Source organism: Mirounga leonina, unplaced genomic scaffold (genome assembly GCF_011800145.1).
Source record: "Mirounga leonina isolate KUSES-001 unplaced genomic scaffold, KU_Mleo_1.0 Mir_224, whole genome shotgun sequence".
Lineage (NCBI taxonomy): Eukaryota > Metazoa > Chordata > Mammalia > Carnivora > Phocidae > Mirounga > Mirounga leonina.
In genome coordinates, this window is record NW_023270615.1 from 17,425,222 (window position 1) to 17,446,933 (window position 21,712).

At 36.7% G+C, this 21,712-nt stretch overlaps 1 protein-coding gene across 5 annotated transcripts in view; it reads left to right on the forward strand.

The window, feature by feature from the left end:
• Positions 1–21,712, forward strand: part of AUH (AU RNA binding methylglutaconyl-CoA hydratase) — a 188,423-nt gene that overhangs the window by 30,551 nt on the left and 136,160 nt on the right. For 3 of the 5 annotated variants that reach the window (XM_035029183.1, XM_035029184.1, XM_035029185.1), the window contains exon 4: positions 7,812–7,898. The exons of the other annotated variants lie outside the window; for them this stretch is intronic. In XM_035029183.1, coding sequence (XP_034885074.1) covers positions 7,812–7,898 — 87 coding nt within the window. The remainder of the gene's footprint in view (positions 1–7,811; positions 7,899–21,712) is intronic. 5 annotated transcript variants of the gene reach the window in all.

Below are 21,712 nucleotides of genomic sequence, written 5' to 3' on the forward strand. Positions count from 1 at the left end.
TGCTTAATGACTGAGCCCCCCAGGCGCCCCCCAAAGTGATTTTTACCAATTTTTACTTCCAACAGCATTAAATCAGAGTTCCCATTGCTCTTTACCTCCACCAACACTTGAGCTGTGTATTGCTTATAAAGCTGTGTTTTTAATTTGTATTTGCTTGATGAGTAATCGTGTTGTGTTCCTTTTAATCTCTTCATTAGCCAATTGGAATGTCCTCTTTCTAGAAGTATCTGAATCTATTGCCTGCTTTTTGTACTCAGGTCACTTACCTTTTTCTTTCTGCCATTTAGTGCTTTGTACGTGCAGAACTCTTATTTCAGGCATTTTTCTCCCACTCTCTCACGTGCATATTCATTCCCTTAATGATGTTTTTTGATGAACAGAAGTTTTTAATTTTAATGAAGTCCAGTGTTTTCCTAAGTCTTTGGAAAAATCTTTTAAAATTTTGTGTATAACAAAGTCTTGAAGATAGTTTTGGTTTTCATTTAGAAGTTTGATTGTCTTACTTTTCACATTTAGGTTATAATTTATCATGGATTGATTTTTGTGTGTGTGTGTCTGGTATGAGGGGTCAAGAATTGTTTTTTTCTCACATGAACATTCAGTGGTTCCAGCCCCATTTATCAGAATGTCCATCTGGATTCACTCCCACAGTGCCATCATAGTCATAAATCAAGTGGGTCTTTTTTGGACTTGCTATTTTGTTCCATTGGTCTTTTTCTCTGTCTTTGAGGCTGTAATACATTTTCTTAATTATAATAGCTTTATAATAACATCTTCCTATTTTAGTATAAATTTTCCAATTCTTTCTTCTGCAAGAGGCATTGAAAATGCCCTTTGCATTCTCAGCTTGTCATTTTCCAAAGGCATTGGGATTTTGATTGGAACCACATTGACTCTCTTAATTTGGAGAGAATTTACATCTTTCAGTATGAGGTCTTCTAACACACGAGCATGATGTATTCCTTCATTTATTTAGTTCTTTAATTTGTCTCAGAAGATTTTGTGGTTTTTGTGTTAAGACCTTACTTATCTTTTGTTAGAGTTATTTTTGGCTCCTCGGTTTTTGAATGCTATTGGAAATGGTATCATTTTTAGATTGCACACATTTCTTTTGCTAGTATACATGAGGACAGTTGATTTTTGTTTATTGAACTTGTATTCATCAGCCTTACTAAATTCACTTTTCATGATTTCTAAATTCCTTTGACTATTCTTCTTGTACAATTAAGTCATTTGCTAATAATGACAGTTTTATTTTTTCCCTTCTGATCCGTGTAATTTAAATTTTTTTTCCTTATTATACTGACTAGTATATCTGTTACTGTCTTTAGTAATTGACCTGTAAAGGTGATGTTAGTTATAGATATTTTATAATTACTCTTTATCAGATTCAAAAAGATTCCCTTTTCTACCCAGTTTGCTATGAACTTTTAATTAAGAATGACTGTTGATTAGGTATGACACCAAAAGCCCGTGTGATTAAAAGATTGATAAATTGAACTTCACTGAAGTTAAAACTCAAAAAAAAAAAAAAAATCAAGACAGTGAAAAAACAAGCCATGGATGGGGAGAAAATATTTGTAAATCTTATTTCTGAGAAAAGACTTGTATCCAAGATACTACTTTTAAAACTCAATAAGAAGATGACAAATTGGGGCGCCTGGGTGGCTCAGTTGGTTAAGCAACTGCCTTCGGCTCAGGTCATGATCCTGGAGTCCCGGGATCGAGTCCCACGTCGGGCTCCCTGCTCGGCGGCGAGCCTGCTTCTTCCTCTGACCCTCCCCCCTCTCATGTGCTCTCTCTCTCTCTCATTCTGTCTCAAATAAATAAATAAAACCTTAAAAAAAAAAAAAAAAGATGACAAATTGTCCAGTAAAAAAAATGAGCAAAAGATTTGAAATGACATTTCACCAAAGACCTGTACGAATGGCTAATAAGCACATGAAATGACACTTAACCTCATTAGTCATTAGGGAAATGCACATTTAAAACCATAATAGATAGCATTTCACTCCCAAAAAATGCTATAAAAAAATGGCAGACTAGTGTTGGTGGCCACACAAAGGTGACAGGGACCCTTAGGTGTTGCTGATAGGAATGTAAAGTGGTGCAGCCACTATGGAAAAACAGTGACAGAAGGTTTTTTTTGTTGTTGTTAAATAGAAATTTACAATATGATCCAGCTATTGCACTCCTGTGTGTCTACTCAAGACAAATGAAAACATTTGTCTACACAAAATCTTGTGTGTGACTGTTCGTAGTAGTATTTTTCGTAATAGTCAAAAAGTGGAAACAACCCAGATGTCCATCAGTGGATGAATGGGTAAACAAAATGTGTCTCTCTCCCTGCACTGGAATACTGTTTGGTAATCAAGAGGAAAAAGTACTGACTGATTCATTCTTTAGTAAGATGGGTAAACCTGAAAAACACTGTGTTTGCTGTGTGGAAGAAGGACACAGAGGACTGTCTGTTGTACGAGTTTATGCATATGAAATGTCCACCGAAGGCACAGTTTTAGGAAAAAAGTGGTTACCTGGGGTTGAAGGTGGGAACAGGGAGTGACTGCAGGTGAGTGTGAGCGATCTTTTATGATAATGGAAATGTTTTAAAATTGCGTGGTGGTGATGGTTGTACAACTCTGTAAATTTACTAAAAGTTACTCATTTGTATACTTAAAATGACTAAATTTTACTTTATGTAAATTCTACTATTTCCATGCCTACTAAAAATTTATATGATTTTCACTTTTATGCTGTTAATTTTATAAATTTAAACACTTAATATTAAACCAGTCTTGAATCTTAGACTGAATGTAACTAGGTCTTGATATATTATATTTTATTTACGTTACCACTATGTATGATTTACTAATATTTTGTTTAGGATTTTTTGAGACTATGTTTATCAGAAAGATTAGCCTGTCGCGTTTTTTTCTTAAAATGTTCTTCATCAAGTTTTTGTTTTGCAGTTCTCCATGTAAGTGTAAGATTGATGTTAGTTTTTTTTAAGATTTTGTTTTTTTTAAGTAATCTCTGTACACAGCGTGGGCTCAAAATGACAACCCCGAGATTAAGAGTGCTCTACCCACTGAGCCAGCCAGGCGCCCTCCCCCCCCCAATTTTTTTCATTATATGTTTGGAAAATTTTACTATTGGAGCTACATGGGCATGTAGTTCCCTTTTTAGAAAGGTTTTAAATTAATGTATTCACTTTCTTTCATGTGTGTTTGTGTTTTCAGATTTTCTCTGTGTCATTTTTAATAAGTTTTGTTTTTCTTGAAATGTATCCATTTCATGTCCTTTTCAAATGTATAGGGCCATGGTTGTTAATAATCTCTTCTTGTTTTAATCTGTGTAAAATCTATAGTATTATCCTCCTTTTCATTCTTACTGTTAGGATTTGTGCCTTCTTTGATTTTTTCCATGATCAGTCTTGCCAAAGCCTATCATTTGTTTTAGTATTTTTTCAAATAAGCAACTTCTTTGATTTTTTTTTTTTCCTGAACATGTGTTTTCTATTTTTTAAAAAAATTTTGTTCCAGTTTTTACTATTTTTTCTACTTTGGGGGTTAATTTTTTTCTATCTCCTATTTCTTAGTAGGAATACTTAATAAGGATATTTGCTTGCTTGCTTTGTTGGTTACTGTGGGAGTTTTGTTAAAATCCACTGCGGTTGTAGATTTGTCAGTTTTTCTTTTTGGTTCATCAGTTTTATATATTTTGGGGCTGTCTTATTTTATATATGCCAGTTTAGAATTCCTATGACTTTTAGTGGACCATCATATTTGTTATTATAAAAAGACCCTCTAGCTGGAGTGATTATTGTTTGCCTGAGATCTCCTTTGTCAGATGTGGGATGACTTCACAAGTTTCCTTTTGGTTAAGTGTTTGTGTGGTTTTTACCCTTTTACTGTAGCTATTCTGTGCCCTTATCTTTTAAGGCATCTCTCATAAGCAGTAAACTCTACTCTCATAATCTGCTGCCTGAAGAATTCCCTGTGGTGTCTCTTTTGGTGTGGGCCTGTTGGTGACAAACCTCGTGTGTGTGTGTGTGTGTGTGTGTAAAAAGTCATTTCACCATCATTTTCGAAGGATAGGTTTGCTTAGTTTAAAATTCTAGATGGGTTGTTACTTTCTTTTCCCAGTTTAGAGCTGTCATCCACTTTCTGTTGAGAAGTCAGCTGTCAGTCACTCTTTTAGCCGGTGGTCTTGGCATGGTTTTCTTTGTGTTTATCCTGTTTTATCTTTAACCTTCAGAGGTCCTGAACAAAAGCCTGTGGTGTTCCTCTTTGGCAAGCCCTGAGCTGCAATTTTTTTCCCATTTCTGTGAGACTGTTCAGAAACTTACATTTGTCTTGACGTTGTCATACATTCTGACTGTCTTAGCTGTTCTCCATTGTCCTCAAACTAGGTGTCTTATGTTTTTTATCTAGGGTTTCGTGAAAGAATTGGTCTGATAATCTCTTCTATTAGAGCTGGCAGTGGAAGTCCACATAATTGCCTTTTCTTTTTTAAGGTGAGCAGTATTACAGTGTTACTATAGCTGATGGGAATGGTTCTTGAAAGAGGGATACTGTTGACGATGCCAGCGAGGCAAGGGGTAATTGCTAGAGTGGTGGTCCTGAAGAGAGAAGAAGGGGTGGAATTTAGTGCGTCAGTTGGTTTTGGTCATGAGTTAGTTCACCTGAAGTAACAGGAGGGAGGGCAGAGTGTAAGAGTTTAAACCTGGTGGGTAGGTAGATTTGGTGGTGGGTGTTGGTGAAATTTTTTTTCTGAATGCATCTGTTTTCTTAGTTGGTGTCAGGTTTGGGTGGGAGGTTTGAGGCTTAAGGAGAGAGAGGAGTTAGGAAATGGTCTGTAGTTGAGTGTAAGGGTGAACGGAGCAGGGAGATACTGTAGGATTGCCTGGTAGCATAAAGGCTCGCTCCGCCAAAGTGAGCGGGCATGGACGTGGGGGATTTAAAAAGTAAAAGAAACATGCCCGACCTCAAATAAAACTGTGATATTATCAAATAAGAAATTTGTAATCTGGAGGGACAGAGGCGAAACTGTACTTTTAGGTTCTGAATGTTCAAGATTGTGCGGTATGTTTCTAAAGTAAAAACAAAAAGGGTATTAAAAATTTTTAAATGTAGGGCGCCTGGGTGGCTCAGTTGGTTAAGCGACTGCCTTCGGCTCAGGTCATGATCCTGGAGTCCCGGGATCGAGTCCCGCATCGGGCTCCCTGCTCAGCGGGGAGTCTGCTTCTCCCTCTGACCCTCCCCACTCTCATGTGCTCTCTCTCTCGTTCTCTCTGTCTCAAATAAATAAATAAAATCTTTAAAAAAAAATTTTTTTTTAAATGTAGTCTCAAGGTCACAAATGTTTAACATTCCATGGAGAAAAGTAATTATTTCTTTTTTTTTTTTTTTTTAAAGATTTTATTTATTTATTTGACACACAGAGAGAAAGCACAAGTGGGCAGAGAGACAGGCAGAGAGAGAGGCAGAAGCAGGCTCTCCACTGAGCAGGGAGCCCGATGCGGGACTCGATCCCGGGACTCCAGGATCATGACCTGAGCCGAAGGCAGTCGCTTAACCAACTGAGCCACCCAGGCGCCCCGAAAAGTAATTATTTCTAAAATAAACCATGAATCCCATGTTCCCATGAAGTCCCACCTAGTTGTGTGGGTTAGGACCACACTTAGGGCCACACCACGTCTTCCACCTCTGCTGGGACTGGTGTGTGTGAATGGGCTGCATGTGTCCAGAGCAAACCCTGATTCCCTGAGCTCCTGGCATGGCTTCCGACACCTAGTCTCTCTAGCCTGGGTGCGGATTTCAAAGCGTGGAGTGGATGTCGGTGAAAGCCCCCTTTGGAGCACTGGTTAATGTGTAAGAGGGCACGCTCATGGGGTAGCCCACACTGAGGTTGGAGGACGTGATGGATCCATGATGCAGTTACCTGGGGCTCCTTCAGGACCACCTCATGCCGAGTTCCTGTGTGTCCCGTCTGCTTTCTCCTCTTTGTTGCTTTGGCTCCTCTTTCATCTGTTTCCTTCCCCAATATGGCACTTCATTTAGCTACTTTTATGAACCAGTATGTATACTAAGCAACATTTTATATTCTCAATTTAAATTATATTCTCAGGGTTGAACAGTTTTTTCTTTTAACAAATATATCCAAGTGACTTAGAGTTTTTTGGCCCTAAAAATATTATTCATGGAAAAAACTAACTATGAAGACATATATCACGTATTCAAAAATGTTTAAAGACTAATATATTGAGTACCCATCACCTAACTTAAGCAGCACAGTGTTACAAATAAGATTGACGTTCTCTGTGACCATTGCCAATCACATCTCCCTTCCCGCAGAGGTCACCACCGGTTGAATTTGGTATTTATCATTTCTATGCATATTTTATATCCCTAAATAGCTTTCTTTTACTGTTTATTTATTTATTTACTTAGTAAGCTATATGCCCAGTGTGGGGCTTGAACTCACAACCCTGAGATCAAAAGTCACATGCTCCACTGACTGAACCAGCCTGCTGCCCCCCTAAATAGCATTCTTTTAAAAAAACGTTGTGTAAATGGTTATTATCCTGTGTATGTTTCAGTAAATATAATAATATATTGCTATTAAATATGTAAATTCATATTGATGTTATATTTTAAGGCATAATAAGTATACGTAATTATATGTTCTTCAGCATTTAGATTTTTCCATATTTATACCTTAATTCCTTCATTTTCATGCTGAACATGTAATATTCTGTTGTATAAATATATCTTAATTTTATTCAAAATTCTTCTAATGGATTTTGGGTTATTTCTGATTTTTTTTTTTTTTTTTTTTTTTGCAACTTTATGTTGCATTGAATGCTACTGTACATATTCCTTGGGCATCTGTTTGAGATTTTCTAGGGAATGTATAGCTAAGAACTGATGGATTGTAGGGTATGTGCTCTGTCAGTTGCAGTTCTCAACTCCCACAGGAATGTGTGGGCTCGGGATGTCCCAGCCTTGGCTGGCACTTGATATTACGTCTAGTGCCAGTTACTTTATGCTGGACTCATAACAGAGTAAGCAGCTGAGTGTGTACCTTCTATGCTATAATTTTACTTTGTTTTGTATTTGTTCATAAATGGGAGCCTTTTCTCATACAGTTTTATTTTATAAAAAAGAATGCCTTTGTTGAGCCACAGAGTAAGTGATCCCTTAAGAATTTCTTTTCTCTGCTCCAAATCTATGATTCTGTGATAAACTCATATTTGTGAAATAGTTTGCTCAGATGTTAAATCTGCAGCCCCCTACGGCGGGCATCCACAGAGTCAGACTGATTGTCAGTGATTTGCCCTTCCCACTGGGTTGACGTTTGCACTGCTCGGCCACAGGGGTGCTGGTCAGACTGCCATCATCTCTGGAGGAGCCAAGGACGTGGCATCAGTCTGTAGTCCTTTATGTTAATAGGAATGGATTCATTTGTATTATTAAATTAATAAATGTTTAAAAATTTAATAGTTTTAGTTTTTAATAGAGTAATATTGGTAGATACAATCTAAAGTAAGTCTCTTCCTCTAAGAGTGTAAAGGGGTCCTGAGACACCTCAGTTTGAGAACCACTGCTTTAGGCACATGGTAGCTGTACAAGCAGATGTTTTATTCTTCCTCATGTTGGTCTTTGAGAAGGAAAACTTAAGTAGTATTCCTTTAATGGATAAATTCAGTTGATATTCAAGTTACATATGAATCTTAAATAAATTTTCAATTCATTGCCTTAAAATCTTGTTTATAACTAGATTATATTTGTAAATAAAATGCTTTGCAGGTGCTGACCTTAAGGAGAGAGTCAAAATGAATCCCAGTGAAGTTGGTCCTTTTGTCTCCAAAATAAGAGCAGTGATTAATGAAATCGGTAAGCTCACTTAAACGCCTTTTAGCATGCTGAAGATGACCTTAAATGTCAGATTTAGAAAGTTGCACACTGTCCTTATATATAAGCTTTGGCTAAAGTACTTATGCAATTAGATAATCATGATCTGTAACTGGTTGCTGCGGAGAGAAATGTGACGTATTTAATTTGAAAAATTGTGAAAAATATTATATAATTAAAGATGCCTCCTATATGTGATGACATGGCATATGAAGGTAGTTATTAGCAAACAAAGAGAATATCTCCCTGATAATTGCATAGACATATATTTATAGATTTGGTGGTGTTTTGTTGTTTGTATAAATAGGATCATACTATTTCCTTAGAATTATAGACTTCTGGGTAATATTTATGTGTCAGCACATATCAACTTACTTTTATTAATACTTTTTAATATATTGTGGTGTAGTGATCCAAGCATTGTCTTATCCAAAATTTTAAATTGCTTCATTAATGTGTAGAGATGTTTTTTCCATTTTTGTTATTTATAATTAAGCAATGAGTATCTTTGTATCAAGTCTTTCAGAGCCTTAGTATGTGTACTTATGGGATAGATTCTGAACATGGAATTACAGTTCTAGGTATCATGTGTTCATTTTACATTTTAATTATTTTTACCAGATTATATTCCAAGAAGACTGTAATAATCTACATTCCCATCAGTTATGTGACAATACTTGTTTCCTCATGTTTTTGCCAACAGTTAATGTTGCTGCTTTTCAAATTTGCCAAGGTTAAAAAAAAAAAGACATCTTAGCATTTTATTTTAATTAATTTTTTGACATCTTCGCATTTCAATTTGCTTTTCCCCAGATGCTTGTGTTATGTTTTATCTTTTCACGTTAGACTGCGTCTCCCCTTCTGCACATTGCATTTTCACATCCTTCCTCCTCTTCTCCATAGCATTATTTAATGAACAACTGGTTACTTATTTAAGAGCCACTTTGTAGTGGTCTTTCGTTGTTAAATGTATTACAGATTCTGTCTCTGAATGTGCTACCCTAATTCAATTCGAGTATTTAAATTGAAAACCTTTAATATCTTGAGGGTATGAAATTCCCTTCATTATTCTTTTTCTTTTCTCCTTGAAGATTTTCTTTGGTAATTCCCACACATCAGTTCTTACCAAATGAATTTGGAATTATTAGTTTCTAAAGCAAGGAGGAAAAATACTGTCACGGGACTGTGTTTGGAATTTCTCTAAATCTTATTTAGAAAGAATTGACTTTTTTGTGATATTGAATCTTTCCATCTGTGATGTGTATGGGTTTCATTCCGTGTGTGTGTGTGTTGGGGGGGGGTGTCATCCCTTTTTTTAATGTCCTTCAAGAAAGTTTTCTTCACATTTGCCTTGCTTGGTCTTCCATCTTTTTTTCCAGTTCAGATTTATACTTGCTATTTTATAGCATTTATTCCTTTGAATGGGATCTTTTTCTCCTATTTCTGTTGAAGTCTTATTGTAGTTCTCTAGGAAAGTTACTAAGTTTTAAGTGCTTATTTTATATAACACCAACTTGATAATTACTTTTTTTTTTTTTTAAAGATTTTATTTATTTATTTGAGACAGAGAGAATGAGAGAGAGAGAGCACATGAGAGGGGGGGAGGGTCAGAGGCAGAAGCAGGCTCCCTGCCGAGCAGGGAGCCCGATGCGGGACTCGATCCAAGGACTCCAGGATCATGACCTGAGCCGAAGGCAGTCGCTTAACCAACTGAGCCACCCAGGCGCCCTTGATAATTACTTTTATTAGCTGTTATTTCTCAGTTAATTTTCTTGTGTTTTCCAGATGAAAGTTTATTATCTATAAATAATGCTATTTTTATTTTTTGCTTTTCCCAGCATTTTAATCTTACATATTTTTCATGTTTTATATTGGCTAAGCCCTTTGGTACAATATTCAGTTGTTGGAGTGCGTTCATCCTTATCTTCCTTATCTTTATTTGATTTTGATGAATGCTTTTAATATTTTGCCAGTAATTAGCAAGTTCAGGGAGTTTTCTTCTGTTTCACCTTGTTAGGAATTTGTTACTGTTTTTTAATCAGGAATATGTGTTAAAGTTTGTCAAATGCTTTTTTGATGTATGTCAGTATTTATGCAGTTGACCCTTGAACAACGTGGCGCTTAGGGCTGCTGACCCCAACATGGTCGAAAATCCGTGTATTACAAATTGTGTGTATTTGACTCCTCCAAGACTTAACTACAGAAGCCTACTTTTGACCAGAAGCCTTACTGATAACAGAAACAGTTGAATAACACATATATGTTTTATGTATTATATAGTATATTCTTACAATAAAGTGGTAATATTTTAATAATAATATTTCTGATATTAATATAATAATATTCTTAGAATAAAGTAAGCTAGAGAAAATAAAATGTTATTAAGGAGATTGTAAGGAAGAGAAAATACATTTATAGTACTGTCCTGTATTTATTGAAAAAAATCTCTATATAAATGGACCTGCAACAAATCAAACCTGTGTTGTTCAAGGGTCAGCTGTAACTGGTATATATCCTTTAGTATGCTAAATTGTATTAATAGAGTTATTAATGCTGTGCTGGCTTTGTGTTACTAAAATAAACCCTCCCTGGTCATTGTGGTTAGTGGTTATAGTGGTTTTTAATATAAACTGCTGGATTCAATTTTTATATGTTTTGCTATGATCATAAATGAGATTAATCTTCTAGTTCTTTTTTTATGTGTTATCCTTTTCTGGCTTGGTATCAAGGTTGTATAACTTCATAGAATGAGGTGAAAAGCTTTCTGTCTTTTTTTCTGTGCTATACAGGGAAGTCATCTGTTATTTCAGAGTTTAGTTGAATTTGACCATGTAACATCTTTTGGGGTCTTGTGTGGTTTTGTTACTGTTTACTTGTGTTTTGTTTGTTTTTTAGAGTTAAGTTTTAGAATATATTTGTTTTGATTTCTGGAATGGTGGTTGTTACCTTTCTACCTTTTTTAGGTCCCGTGTGCTGTTTCTAGCGACTCTCCTTTGCTTCTCTCTTCAGCTTCAGCCTCATGGTCAGATCACATGTCCCCTGAGGCAGAGCATGGACTTGGTTTACATATTGGTCAGGGAGCATGACCTTGGAGTAGAAGTTGATGTTGTCTTTAACTTTATATGTACGGTAGGGGAGTGGCTGAGACTGGTCCTGTTGTAAACATCACATTGATGTTTCTTTCAAGCTTCTTTTCATTTTATTGATTTTGAAATTAGAATTTTTCTGGGACTTTTAAAATGAAGAACTGTTTCTATTTTTGCAGTGGCGTTTTCTTTTTTTCTTTTTTTCTTTTTTTTAAAGATTTTATTTATTTATTTGACAGAGAGAGACACAGTGAGACAGGGAACACAAGCAGGGGGAGTGGGAGAGGGAGAAGCAGGCTTCCCGCGGAGCAGGGAGCCGGATGTGGGGCTCTATCCCAGGACCCTGGGATCATGACCTGAGCCGAAGGCAGACGCTTAACGACTGAGCTACCCAGGCGCCCCATCAGTGGCATTTTCTTTTTAGTGATTGTAGCTGTAGCATTTCTGTCTGGATCCTAATCCAGTCTACTTTTTTCTGTCCAGTGAGTTCCCCAATTTTTGTTAATGGTACTTTTTATTACATTACAATGGACATAAAATTTTTAAGTTGTCTTTTGTGGTGACTTACTGAGATTTTGAGGGGCAGATAGAAACTAAGTGTCTTGATCTAATCTGCTCATTTAATGTATTAAACCAGGGCAGGCAAACTTTTTCTTAGGCTTTATGGTCTCTTTTGTAGCTACTCAACTTTTTTTTTTAAGGACTATTTTCCTAGAGCACTTTTAGGTTCACATCAGAATTGAGGGGAAGGTATAGAGATTTCTTTTATACCCCCTGTCACCACATATGCATAGCCTCCTCTGTTATCAACATCTGCCACTAGAGTGGGACATTTATTACAGCTGATGAACCTCCATTGATAAATCACAATTATCCAAAACTCATGGTTTACATTAGGGTTCACTCTTGGTGTTGTACATTCTGTGGATTTGGATAAATATATAATGACGTGTGTCCATCATTATAGTGTCATACAGAGTATTTTCGGTGCTCTAAAAATTATCTGTGCTCACCGTGTTCTCCCTTCTCTCCTCTCTGACAGCCTGTTTTTACTGTCTCCCTAGTTTTCCATTTCTGGAATGTCATATAGTTGGAATCATATAGTATGTAGCCTTTTCAAATTGGCTTCTTTCACTTAGTAAGATACATGAAAGTTTTCTCCCTTTTTATGCCTTGATATCTTATGTGTTTCTAGTGCTGAATAATACTCCATTGTTTGATGTGCCACAGTTTATTTATCCATTTACTCACTGAAGGACATCTTGGTTGCTTCCAAGTTTTGACAGTTATGAATAAAGATGCTAGAAACATCTCTATGTGTAGGGTTTTGTGTTGACACAGGTTGTCAGTGCTTTTGGGAAAGTACCAAGGAGCATAATTCCTGGATCATCTGGCAAGAGTGTTTAGTTTTATAAAAAAACCCTGCCTAACTCTCTTCCAAAGTACTGACTGTGCCGTTTTGCATTCCCACCAGCAATGAATGAGTTTCTGTAGCTCCACATCTTTGTCAGCATTTGATATCAGGTTCCAGATTTTAGCCATTCTAATAGGTGTGTAGTGGTATCTTGTTGTTTTAATTTGTATTTCCGTGATGACATATGATGTAGAGCATCTTTTTGTATGTTTATTTCCTATCTGTATACCCATGGTGAGGTGTCTGTTGAGATTTTGGCCCAGTTTTTAATTGAGTAGTTTGTATTTCTTGTTGTTGAATTTAAGAGTTCTTTGTATATGTTAGATAACAGTTCTTTATCAAGTATCAGAAAATTCTGTAAATATATTCTCCCAGCTTGTAGCTTTCATTGTAATCTTCTCATTCTCTTGATGTTATCTTTTGTAATAAGTTTTTCACTTTAATAAAGTCCAGTTTATTATTTCTTTCATGGATTGTGCTTTGGTGTTGTATATAAAAAGTTGTTGGTCATCTAGGTTATCTCCTAGGTCATCTAGGTTTTCTCTGTTATCTTCTAGGAGTTTTATGGTTTTGTGCTTTGCAGTTAGAACTGTGATCCATTTTGACTTAATTTTTGTGAAAGGTGTAATTTTGTTTGTAGATTCCTGATTTTGCTTAAGAATGTTACTGTCTCAGTACCGTTTGTTGAAAAGACTATCTGTGGTCCATTGTATTGCCTTTTTCTCTTTGTCAGAGATCAGTTGATTTATGGGAGTCTGTTTCTGGGCTTTCTGTTTTATTTATGTGTTCTTTTGCCAGTAACCACACTGTCTTGATTGCTCTAGCTTTACAGTGAGTCTGGACACTGGGTAGTGTCAGTGCCACAACTTTGTTCTTGTCCTTTAATATTGTATTGGCTATTCTGGGTCTTTTGCCTCTACATATAAACTTGAGAATTTGTTGATAGCCACAAAATAACTTGCAGGGATTTTGATCGGGATTGCATTGAATCTATACATCAAATTAGGAAGAACTGACATCTGGACAATACTTAGTCTTTCTATCCATGAACATGGACTATCTCCCCATTTATTTAGTTCTTTGATTTCATACATTAGTTTTATAGCTTTTCTCAGATCTTGTTCATATTTTGTGGGTTTATACCTAAGTATTTTATTTTGAGGGATGTTAATATAAGTGGTATTGTGTTTCTAATTTCAAATTCCACTTATTCATTATTGGTATGTGGAAAATGGTTGACTTTTGTGTATTTACCCTGTGTCTTGCAACCTTGGTATAATTGTGTATTTGTTCCAGGACGTTTTTTGTTAATTCTTTCATATCTTCTGCATTGTAGACACTCATGTCATTTGTAAGCAAAGACAGTTTGATATCTTCTTTCTCAATCTGTATTACCTTTTATTTCTTTTTATGGTTTACATTTGCAAAGATTTTTAGTATGATGTTGAAAAGAACTAGTGAGGAGACGTCCTTGCCTTGTACTTGGTACTCAACTTTGACAGATAGTGCTGAAGCAGCCACAGAGAAAATGTAAACAAATGTGTGTTTCTCTGTTTGAATAAAACAGTATGCACTGTGAAATTTAAATTTTAAATAGTTTCCATGTGTTATGAAACAGTATATTTAATTCGTTTCCTTATTTTGAACTGTTTAAATATATAGAAACCATCTTAGCATACAGGTTTTGCTAAAATAAGCACTGCGTCTGATTTTCTTCCTTCTCTTCTTCCCTCCCTCCCTCCCTTCTTTCCATCCATCTATTCATCCATCTCAGATGTCTCCTATCTTCTTTATTTTTTCTGGTTTTTGGAATTCTAGTCTTCCACTCTTTTATATATATATGTATACACACACACACACACACACACGAAGAAATCTGCTTACTTCCAGTTTTGATTTGGACAACTTGCTTCATGTTTGGCTCAGGCCTTTTTGATTTTTGCATTTTGGAGATTTAAAGGTTTTAAGGTCTTTGTATCCTTTGCTAGGGAGTTCATGGAGCGGGAATGGAGCATAAGTCTTACAAAGGAGTTGGAGGGTGGAGAGTGGAAAGCGGAGTAAGAAAAACAAAACAAAAACCAAAAGAAAGTTCATCAAACCCTCCCAAAATGTGAAGAGGATAAAAGGGTACAACCTTAGGACAAATTAAATAATAAGATGATGAAATAAATCTAGTAATTACCATTAATGTCAGTTTACTAAACTTGTTGTTAAAGACATGGATGTTCAGATTTTATTAAGAAACTTAAATCAACTGTGTATTGTTAATAGTAGCCACCTCTGTTGTAGCCTTTTTCATACCAGGAGATTACTAATCTTACTCTTTAAGACAAAAACCATTGTTAGTAAGAGGAGGACACTGCATGTATTAAAACGTTAAGTTTTTCATAAGACTAAACTTGTATGATTCTAAAAACAGAGATCTAAAAGTATACAAATGAAGTTATATTGGATATATACAGGATAAATTGGCAAATCCTTCATCATTGTGGATGATTTCAATTCATCTCTTCCAATTTATCATGAGATTGAAAGACAAAAGTTAAAAATAAAGGTTTGAACAATGTGCGTATCAAAGTTGACTTAATAGACTCTTAACCCCAAATTGGAGAATGTGTATACTTCTCATGAACATATGAAACATTTACAAGAACGAATCATGTGCTGGACTCTAAAATCTCTGTTAAATTTCAGAAGATTAATACATAGAGACCATGTTCTCTGTTCACAATGCAACTAAGTTAGAAATAAAAATACACATAATATAGAGATTTAAAAACCATAGATTTGTAAATTAAAAAAGAACTGTTAAGTTACTCATGGGTCAAAGAAGGAACTATTACAGGAAAAAGTAGTAAGACTGACTGAATATAAAATTACTGTATATCCAAATTTTTGAGATTTGATTAAAGTGATAGTTTGAGGGGAAGTCATAACCTTAGATGCCTTTGTTAGCAAGGGAAAACCACTGGCAATAAGTAGCTAAGCATTGCCTTAAAAAGTTATGAATCCAAAGAAAGTTGAAGGAAGGCAGTAATACACGGATCAGAAATTAATGAGATGGAAGCTGGAGTTGCAGTGGGGAGAATTTTCATGAGGCCAAGCCTCTGAACAAAGAGGTAAAGGTTATTGAACAGTAGATGTTACAGATGAAAAGAGGAATGTGATTGTAGATAGAGCAGAGATTATAAAGCTTACAAGAAATACTGTGAAAATCTTTATGCTAATAAATAAGAAATTTCTGTCTCAAGAAGAAATTGTATTCTGGAATAATCATATTACCACTGGAGGGACTGAGTAGTAGTTGAAAGTTTTTTCACAGAGAAAGCGCCGGTCCTAGTTTTTACATGTTCAATGATTTGCCTTTAGGTGCTTTATCGGCCTATAAGGAACTGATCATTGCAAGCTTATACAAACTCCTCCACAGAACGGTGCAGTCAGAGTTTATTCCTAAACTCAGTATTTCTTTTTTTTTTTTTTAAAGATTTTATTTATTTGTCAGAGAGTGCACAGAAGTAGGGGGAACAGCAGAGGCAGAGGGAGAAGCAGGCTCCCCGCTGAGCAGGGAGCTGGATGCGGGACTCGATCCCGGGACTCCAGGATCATGAGCTGAGCCGAAGGCAGCAGCTTAACCGACTGAGCCACCCAGGCGCCCCTAAACTCAGTATTTCTGATTAGTATGACTTTAACCTGTACATGTGACAAAAACAATAGAACAGAGAGTTGAGAGGAGCCAGTCTTGCTTAGGAACATGGGTGAAATCCAATAGGTTTAAAAAAAAAAAAGAAGACGGGTGCCTGGGTGGCTCAGTTGGTTAAGCGACTGCCTTCGGCTCCGGTCATGATCCTGGAGTCCCGGGATCGAGTCTCGCATCGGGCTCCCTGCTTGGCAGGGAGTCTGCTTCTCCCTCTGACCCTCCTCCCTCTCATGCTCTCTGTCTCTCATTCTCTCTCTCGCAAATAAATAAAATCTTTAAAAAAAAAAAAAAAAGACCAAGTTGTATTTTCTCAGGAATACAAAGAGGAGGAGGTTCCCATTTGAAAATCTTAAATTTAATTTGTGACATTAGTCATTTAAAATAAAATCATGTTTTTCCTTAATAGACTGATGAAAAGAATATGAGAGATGTCAAATCTATTCATAGAAAAAGGTCAAGGCAGACTAGAAATAGAAGGGAACTTCCTTAGCCTGATGAAAGGTGTCTGTTTCTTAGTAGTAAAACGTAAGAGTAGTCTCCTAAAATCAGGAAAAAACAAAAGGCCCACTGTTAGCACTTCTGTTCAACAGTGTTCTGAAAATCCTGGCCTGTGTGGAAAGGCAGGAAATGGAAATAAAATAATGACACAAAGAAGAAATGTAACACTGCCTGTCTCAAGTGGTATGATTGTCTCCGTTGAAATCTAAAAGGATCAACAAATTATTCAGAATAATGGGTGTCTCAAGAGAGCAAAATACAAGAACCATATTTAAAAATAATTAATTGTTCCTCTTTATACCAGCAACAGCCAAGAAATGTCAGTCAAGAAAAGATACTACTGACAGCAGGAACAAAAATGAATCTAGAAATATACATAAGCTATTTTGAAATTATGAAAGTTCGTCATAAGACATTAAAAAAATGAAATGGAGACACATTATCTTCTTGAATAGGAGGATTCAGGATCAAAAAGATGATTCTCACAAATGATTCAATGTACAGATTCAATGTAATGACACTTACCTTCTCAGCATGAATTTGGTGAGGAATCTGATGAGCATAATGAAGCCCTCAAAATAGTCAAACATTCCTAAAGAAGAAGATACGGGGCCTTGGCTTATTAGCACTCAAGACTTATTTTAAAGATTTGTAAATTAAGGTGGTATGTTACAGGTTTTGGGATAGACAAATGAACCATGGAGTGGAATACAGAAGCCCAGCAGACACATAAATGGGGAGACTGCCACAGGACAGAGGAAGCATTTGCTGGGGATGGCGAAGGCTGACTGCATTTATGAAAGAAAGTGAACTTTTATGATCTTGATGGAGTAAAATCGTTGAACACGAAATGCAGCCCATAAAAGGAAAGGTTTATAAATTCTACCAGATTAAACTTAAGAACATTTGTTCATTAGAAGGTGCTATAAAGAAAGTAGAAAGGAGAGCTACAAACTGGGAAGAAATAGTTGAAACACATAGTTGCCAAAGCGTTCACGTATGTGTGTGTGTGTGTGTGTGTATATGCATGCATACATGAATCAGCACACACATGCGTGCATGCTGCCTGGGGGTGTGTAAGACAGCACAAGAGAGAGTCACGTTTCACACATCTGTCAGATGAGCCACATATTCTTATGCCTGAAACCACCAAGAGTTAGTGAAGAGGTGGATCACCAGGCATATTGGCTCACCTCTGATGAGAGTACAAATTGATGTAACTGTTTAGGAAAACAATTTGGTGGTGTCTTACAAAGTTGAACATTCTCATTCCATAAGACTCGAAAGTTCACTTCTTTAGGAGGCATTTACCTAGAGGATAAGCCCTTTAACACTTTTTACTGGACCCATAGGAAAACGTGCCCACAGTTTATCCCAATAAACACATAGGGTGGGCATCAAAGGTTCATGAAAATAATAACCTTTCTCTGTGCACTGCATGTGGATACTATGCTCTTTTATTTTAAAAAATACCTGATTTTTTTTATTTTTTAAGATTTTATTTATTTTTCCGACAGAGAGAGACACAGCAAGAGAGGGAACACAAGCAGGGGGAGTGGGAGAGGGAGAAGCAGATTCCCCGCTGAGCAGGGAGCCCGATGCGGGGCTCGACCCCAGGACCCTGGGATCATGACCTGAGCTGAAGGCAGTCGCTTAATGACTGAGCCACCCAGGTGCCCCTAAAAACACCTGATTTTGACCCAATGAATGTATTGCTACTTGGAGTTTGAAACTACACTGTTCTATAGGCATTTTGTGCATGTGTCCTAGGGAAGCTTATACCAGGATGTAAGAAAAAGACTTTATAGTAGCAATATTATTAATAATAAAAAGCTGAAGACAACCAAATTTCAGTGACAGGAGAATGGATGAATGTTTTTGTATATTTGTACAGTTGTACTGTAGATAGCATTGTGCCTAAATGAATAACTACAGGTGTAACAACATGGATAAATCTTTGAAACATTGAATTAAAATAATGTATTTTTTATAAAACTAAAAGCATGCAAAACAGTATATAGTTTAGAAATGTGTGTATACTGAAATCACATACAGGCACACACACAGGAAAAAAAGGAGGGTGATAGGCAGAGAAGTCACAGTCGTCATTACTTTTGGGTTTGGGAAGGCCGATGGAAGAGTAGGTGAGGAACACATGGGCAGATAGGGTGTTGTGACACCATTCTTACGTTGGTAATCTTAAGGAAGTCTGTTATTATGCTTCCTTACATGGGTATGCTACATACATTCTTTATATTTGCCAAATTAGATCAGTTTTTAAAATACTCATCTATCTTGAATTCTGCAAACATTTCTAATGTTATTTCTTGAGTAACTTTCTTCATATTCCACCTTGATTCTTATTTTCAAGAGAAGCCAGAATTCTAGATTTTTTAGAAAAAAATCTCCTAGTTTTAAGGTTTTCAAGGGAGAGTAAAAAACCCTTTGAGTGTAAACAAAATTGGTTTTTGGACCAGATTCTGCACATAGGCGTCCAACTTTCCTTGGTTGGTTGGTCCTTCCCCACCAGTTCTTCTGGCACGGTCAGTTTGCTTTCTGTTGAGCAGGGCTTCCGGGGGCCCTTGTGTCCATGGGAGAGGTCTTGTCCGGAGGATGTGAGCGGATGCGGCGGGTGAGGACCCCGCATCGCACTCGTGGGGCTCTTTCATGCACAGATATGCTGACGCCTGTTCATAGAGACTCAGGATGATTGCTGGTTTTCGAGAATTTTGTGAGCTGGTTGTCACAACCATTGTCACACCGTCAGTAATGGTATGAATCAGAGTGTATCCTGTCTGTCTGGTACCACTTTTTCCTCTTGCCCCCTGTTACCTTTGCATTTCCACACCTGGAGGATCTTTCTCTGGGGTCTCAAGGGCCATGGACTTTGTTCTTGGCCACGGTGACTACTGTGCCCTGCTTGTTTTTAAAGAGTCTGTAAGGAACTTACAGGCATGGGACTCATTTGAAAGCTGTTCTGTGTTATTAAAATAGAGATCAGAAAGAAGTTCTGTATTTTATTCAGAGTCACTGAATTCCTTACTTTACTGTTCCTAGCTTCTTAGAAAGGCTCTTCTTAAAAAGTAACTCCAAAATCCTAGAACAAAATTTCGTTCTGTTGCTCTTTTCAAGAACAAAAAGCTCTTTTTGAGATGTTCCGTTCTAAAGAAGTGGTGAATTCTCAGGTATCTAAAACGTTAATCATGGTTTCAAGTCCTTTCCCCTTTCAGGTATGGGATGCCTAGGCTGAAAGAAGGAACGGGTTATTTTGAAATCTGAGGCCTGAGCAGGCCATCACAGATGCACAGACATGAAATGATCTAGATCTACTAAAAGCTGCTGATCCTTAACCTGTCACCCCTTCTCCAGCTGCGTGCTATGCACCTTCCTTCCTGTTTTCACTTGTGACAAGGGCAGGCCACTGTTGGGACCCCCATTGTGCAAATTAGTGATACAGAATGTGGGGAGCAGAAGTGTTACTTCCCTCCTGATGGTAAGCCTTGTCTCATTAGATGGTATTTCATGAAGAGCTACAAAACATTTTAGAATTCTCTCTCAAATAGAAACTCTGAGGGGGCAAGTCTACCTCCTTCTTAAGTTGAGGCCTCAAAGAAGTGTTGTCTAATGATAAAGAGATATTTAAAATAGGTTTTCACCAGAATTTTCAGTTGTAGAATCCAGTGAGATGTGGATGATTTTTTTGTAAAGCATATTCCTTAGTAATCCTTTAAAATGCCAGGCATTTCCAGCTGAGGCATTTTAATGTTTCAAGACTGGGATGAAAAGAACCAGAAAGGAGACTCAGAAAGATCTGCCAGGGTAGAGCCATAAGAAGAAAACAGTTCTCTGAGAGCCAAGGGAAGAAAGTCTTTATTTGGGAGCCTCGATCACGTGCTGCTGACGTGTCCAGGAGGGTGCATGGGGAGAGTGGACGGCCGAATTAGGCAGCACTGTCGTCACTGGTCCCTTTACAAGTGTCCTCTTCGAGATGAGTGTTGGGGCTGTGGGCAGCTGCTTCCTGGGCTGGCCGCGATGGAAAAGCTCCATTCCTTGGACGATTTTGGAAGGCCCCTCAGTTAGACTGTTGGGCTTTCTGGTGTAGGTCCAGGTCGAAAAAATGTTATCTGAAACTTACCCTGCTTATGAATGAAAACTTCCCATAATTTGATTTCTTATAAATAAATCATAGGTGAGCGTGTTTGGAAGGTTTTTTTCTCAAAAATTTGTATAAACCTTTCTTTGAAGCATAAAGTCTGATTTACTGTGGCTTAATAATAGTCTCTGAGGTATGATGCAGAGCTTTTAAATATGAATAAGGTATGATAACATTTTACCAAAGCTTAAAAAGTGTATTTGTCACTTCATGCATTTAGTCATTGTATTCTTTTTAATTACATAACACGTTACACTAAAGCCTGTGCTTTGTAAAGGTATAAATCCACTTAAAACTCCCTAGCATCCCATTTTAATATTTAGAGATTCTTGAGTAATGAATGCAAAAGGGCTTGCATAAATTCCAGATATATCCCTTTTAAGCTTTCCATTTGACTTAGAGACATCTGATACTTACTCACAAAAAATCAGACATTAGCTCAGCTTATCATTTTCCCAAAAAAGTTGCCAAAGGTATTTATTTTGCTGCAGAAAAGTTAAGTTTATCCATTACCAAGATGTGGTGAGCTTCTGTGAATTGTGATGGATTTTTTTAGAGTTTGATAGTTTATCATCGTTCCACCATTCAGAGCTTTTTCAGATACTTCATTTGTGTTTTACTTACTTGAAATAAAGCTTGTTGTGAAAATACTTAATTACTGCCACAGTGCCTACTGTCCCATACAGTTTGAAAGGTTGTGTACTTGTTACATTTTCTTTGCTATCCTCTGATTATTTGACTTTGATTTTAGATGTATTAAGAATTGTTTAGTAAAGAACATTTTTAAGGTTTGCAGAATTGTCAGTCTGCCAGGTTGACCCGAAATGTTTTATGTTCACTGTGCCTTTTTTGTTTGCTTGAAGGTCAAGGAGATTTTTTAAATAAGTGTTAGTTTTGTTAAATTGGATGCATTCCAGCATGTATTTTACATTTCTCCCCCCCCCCCCC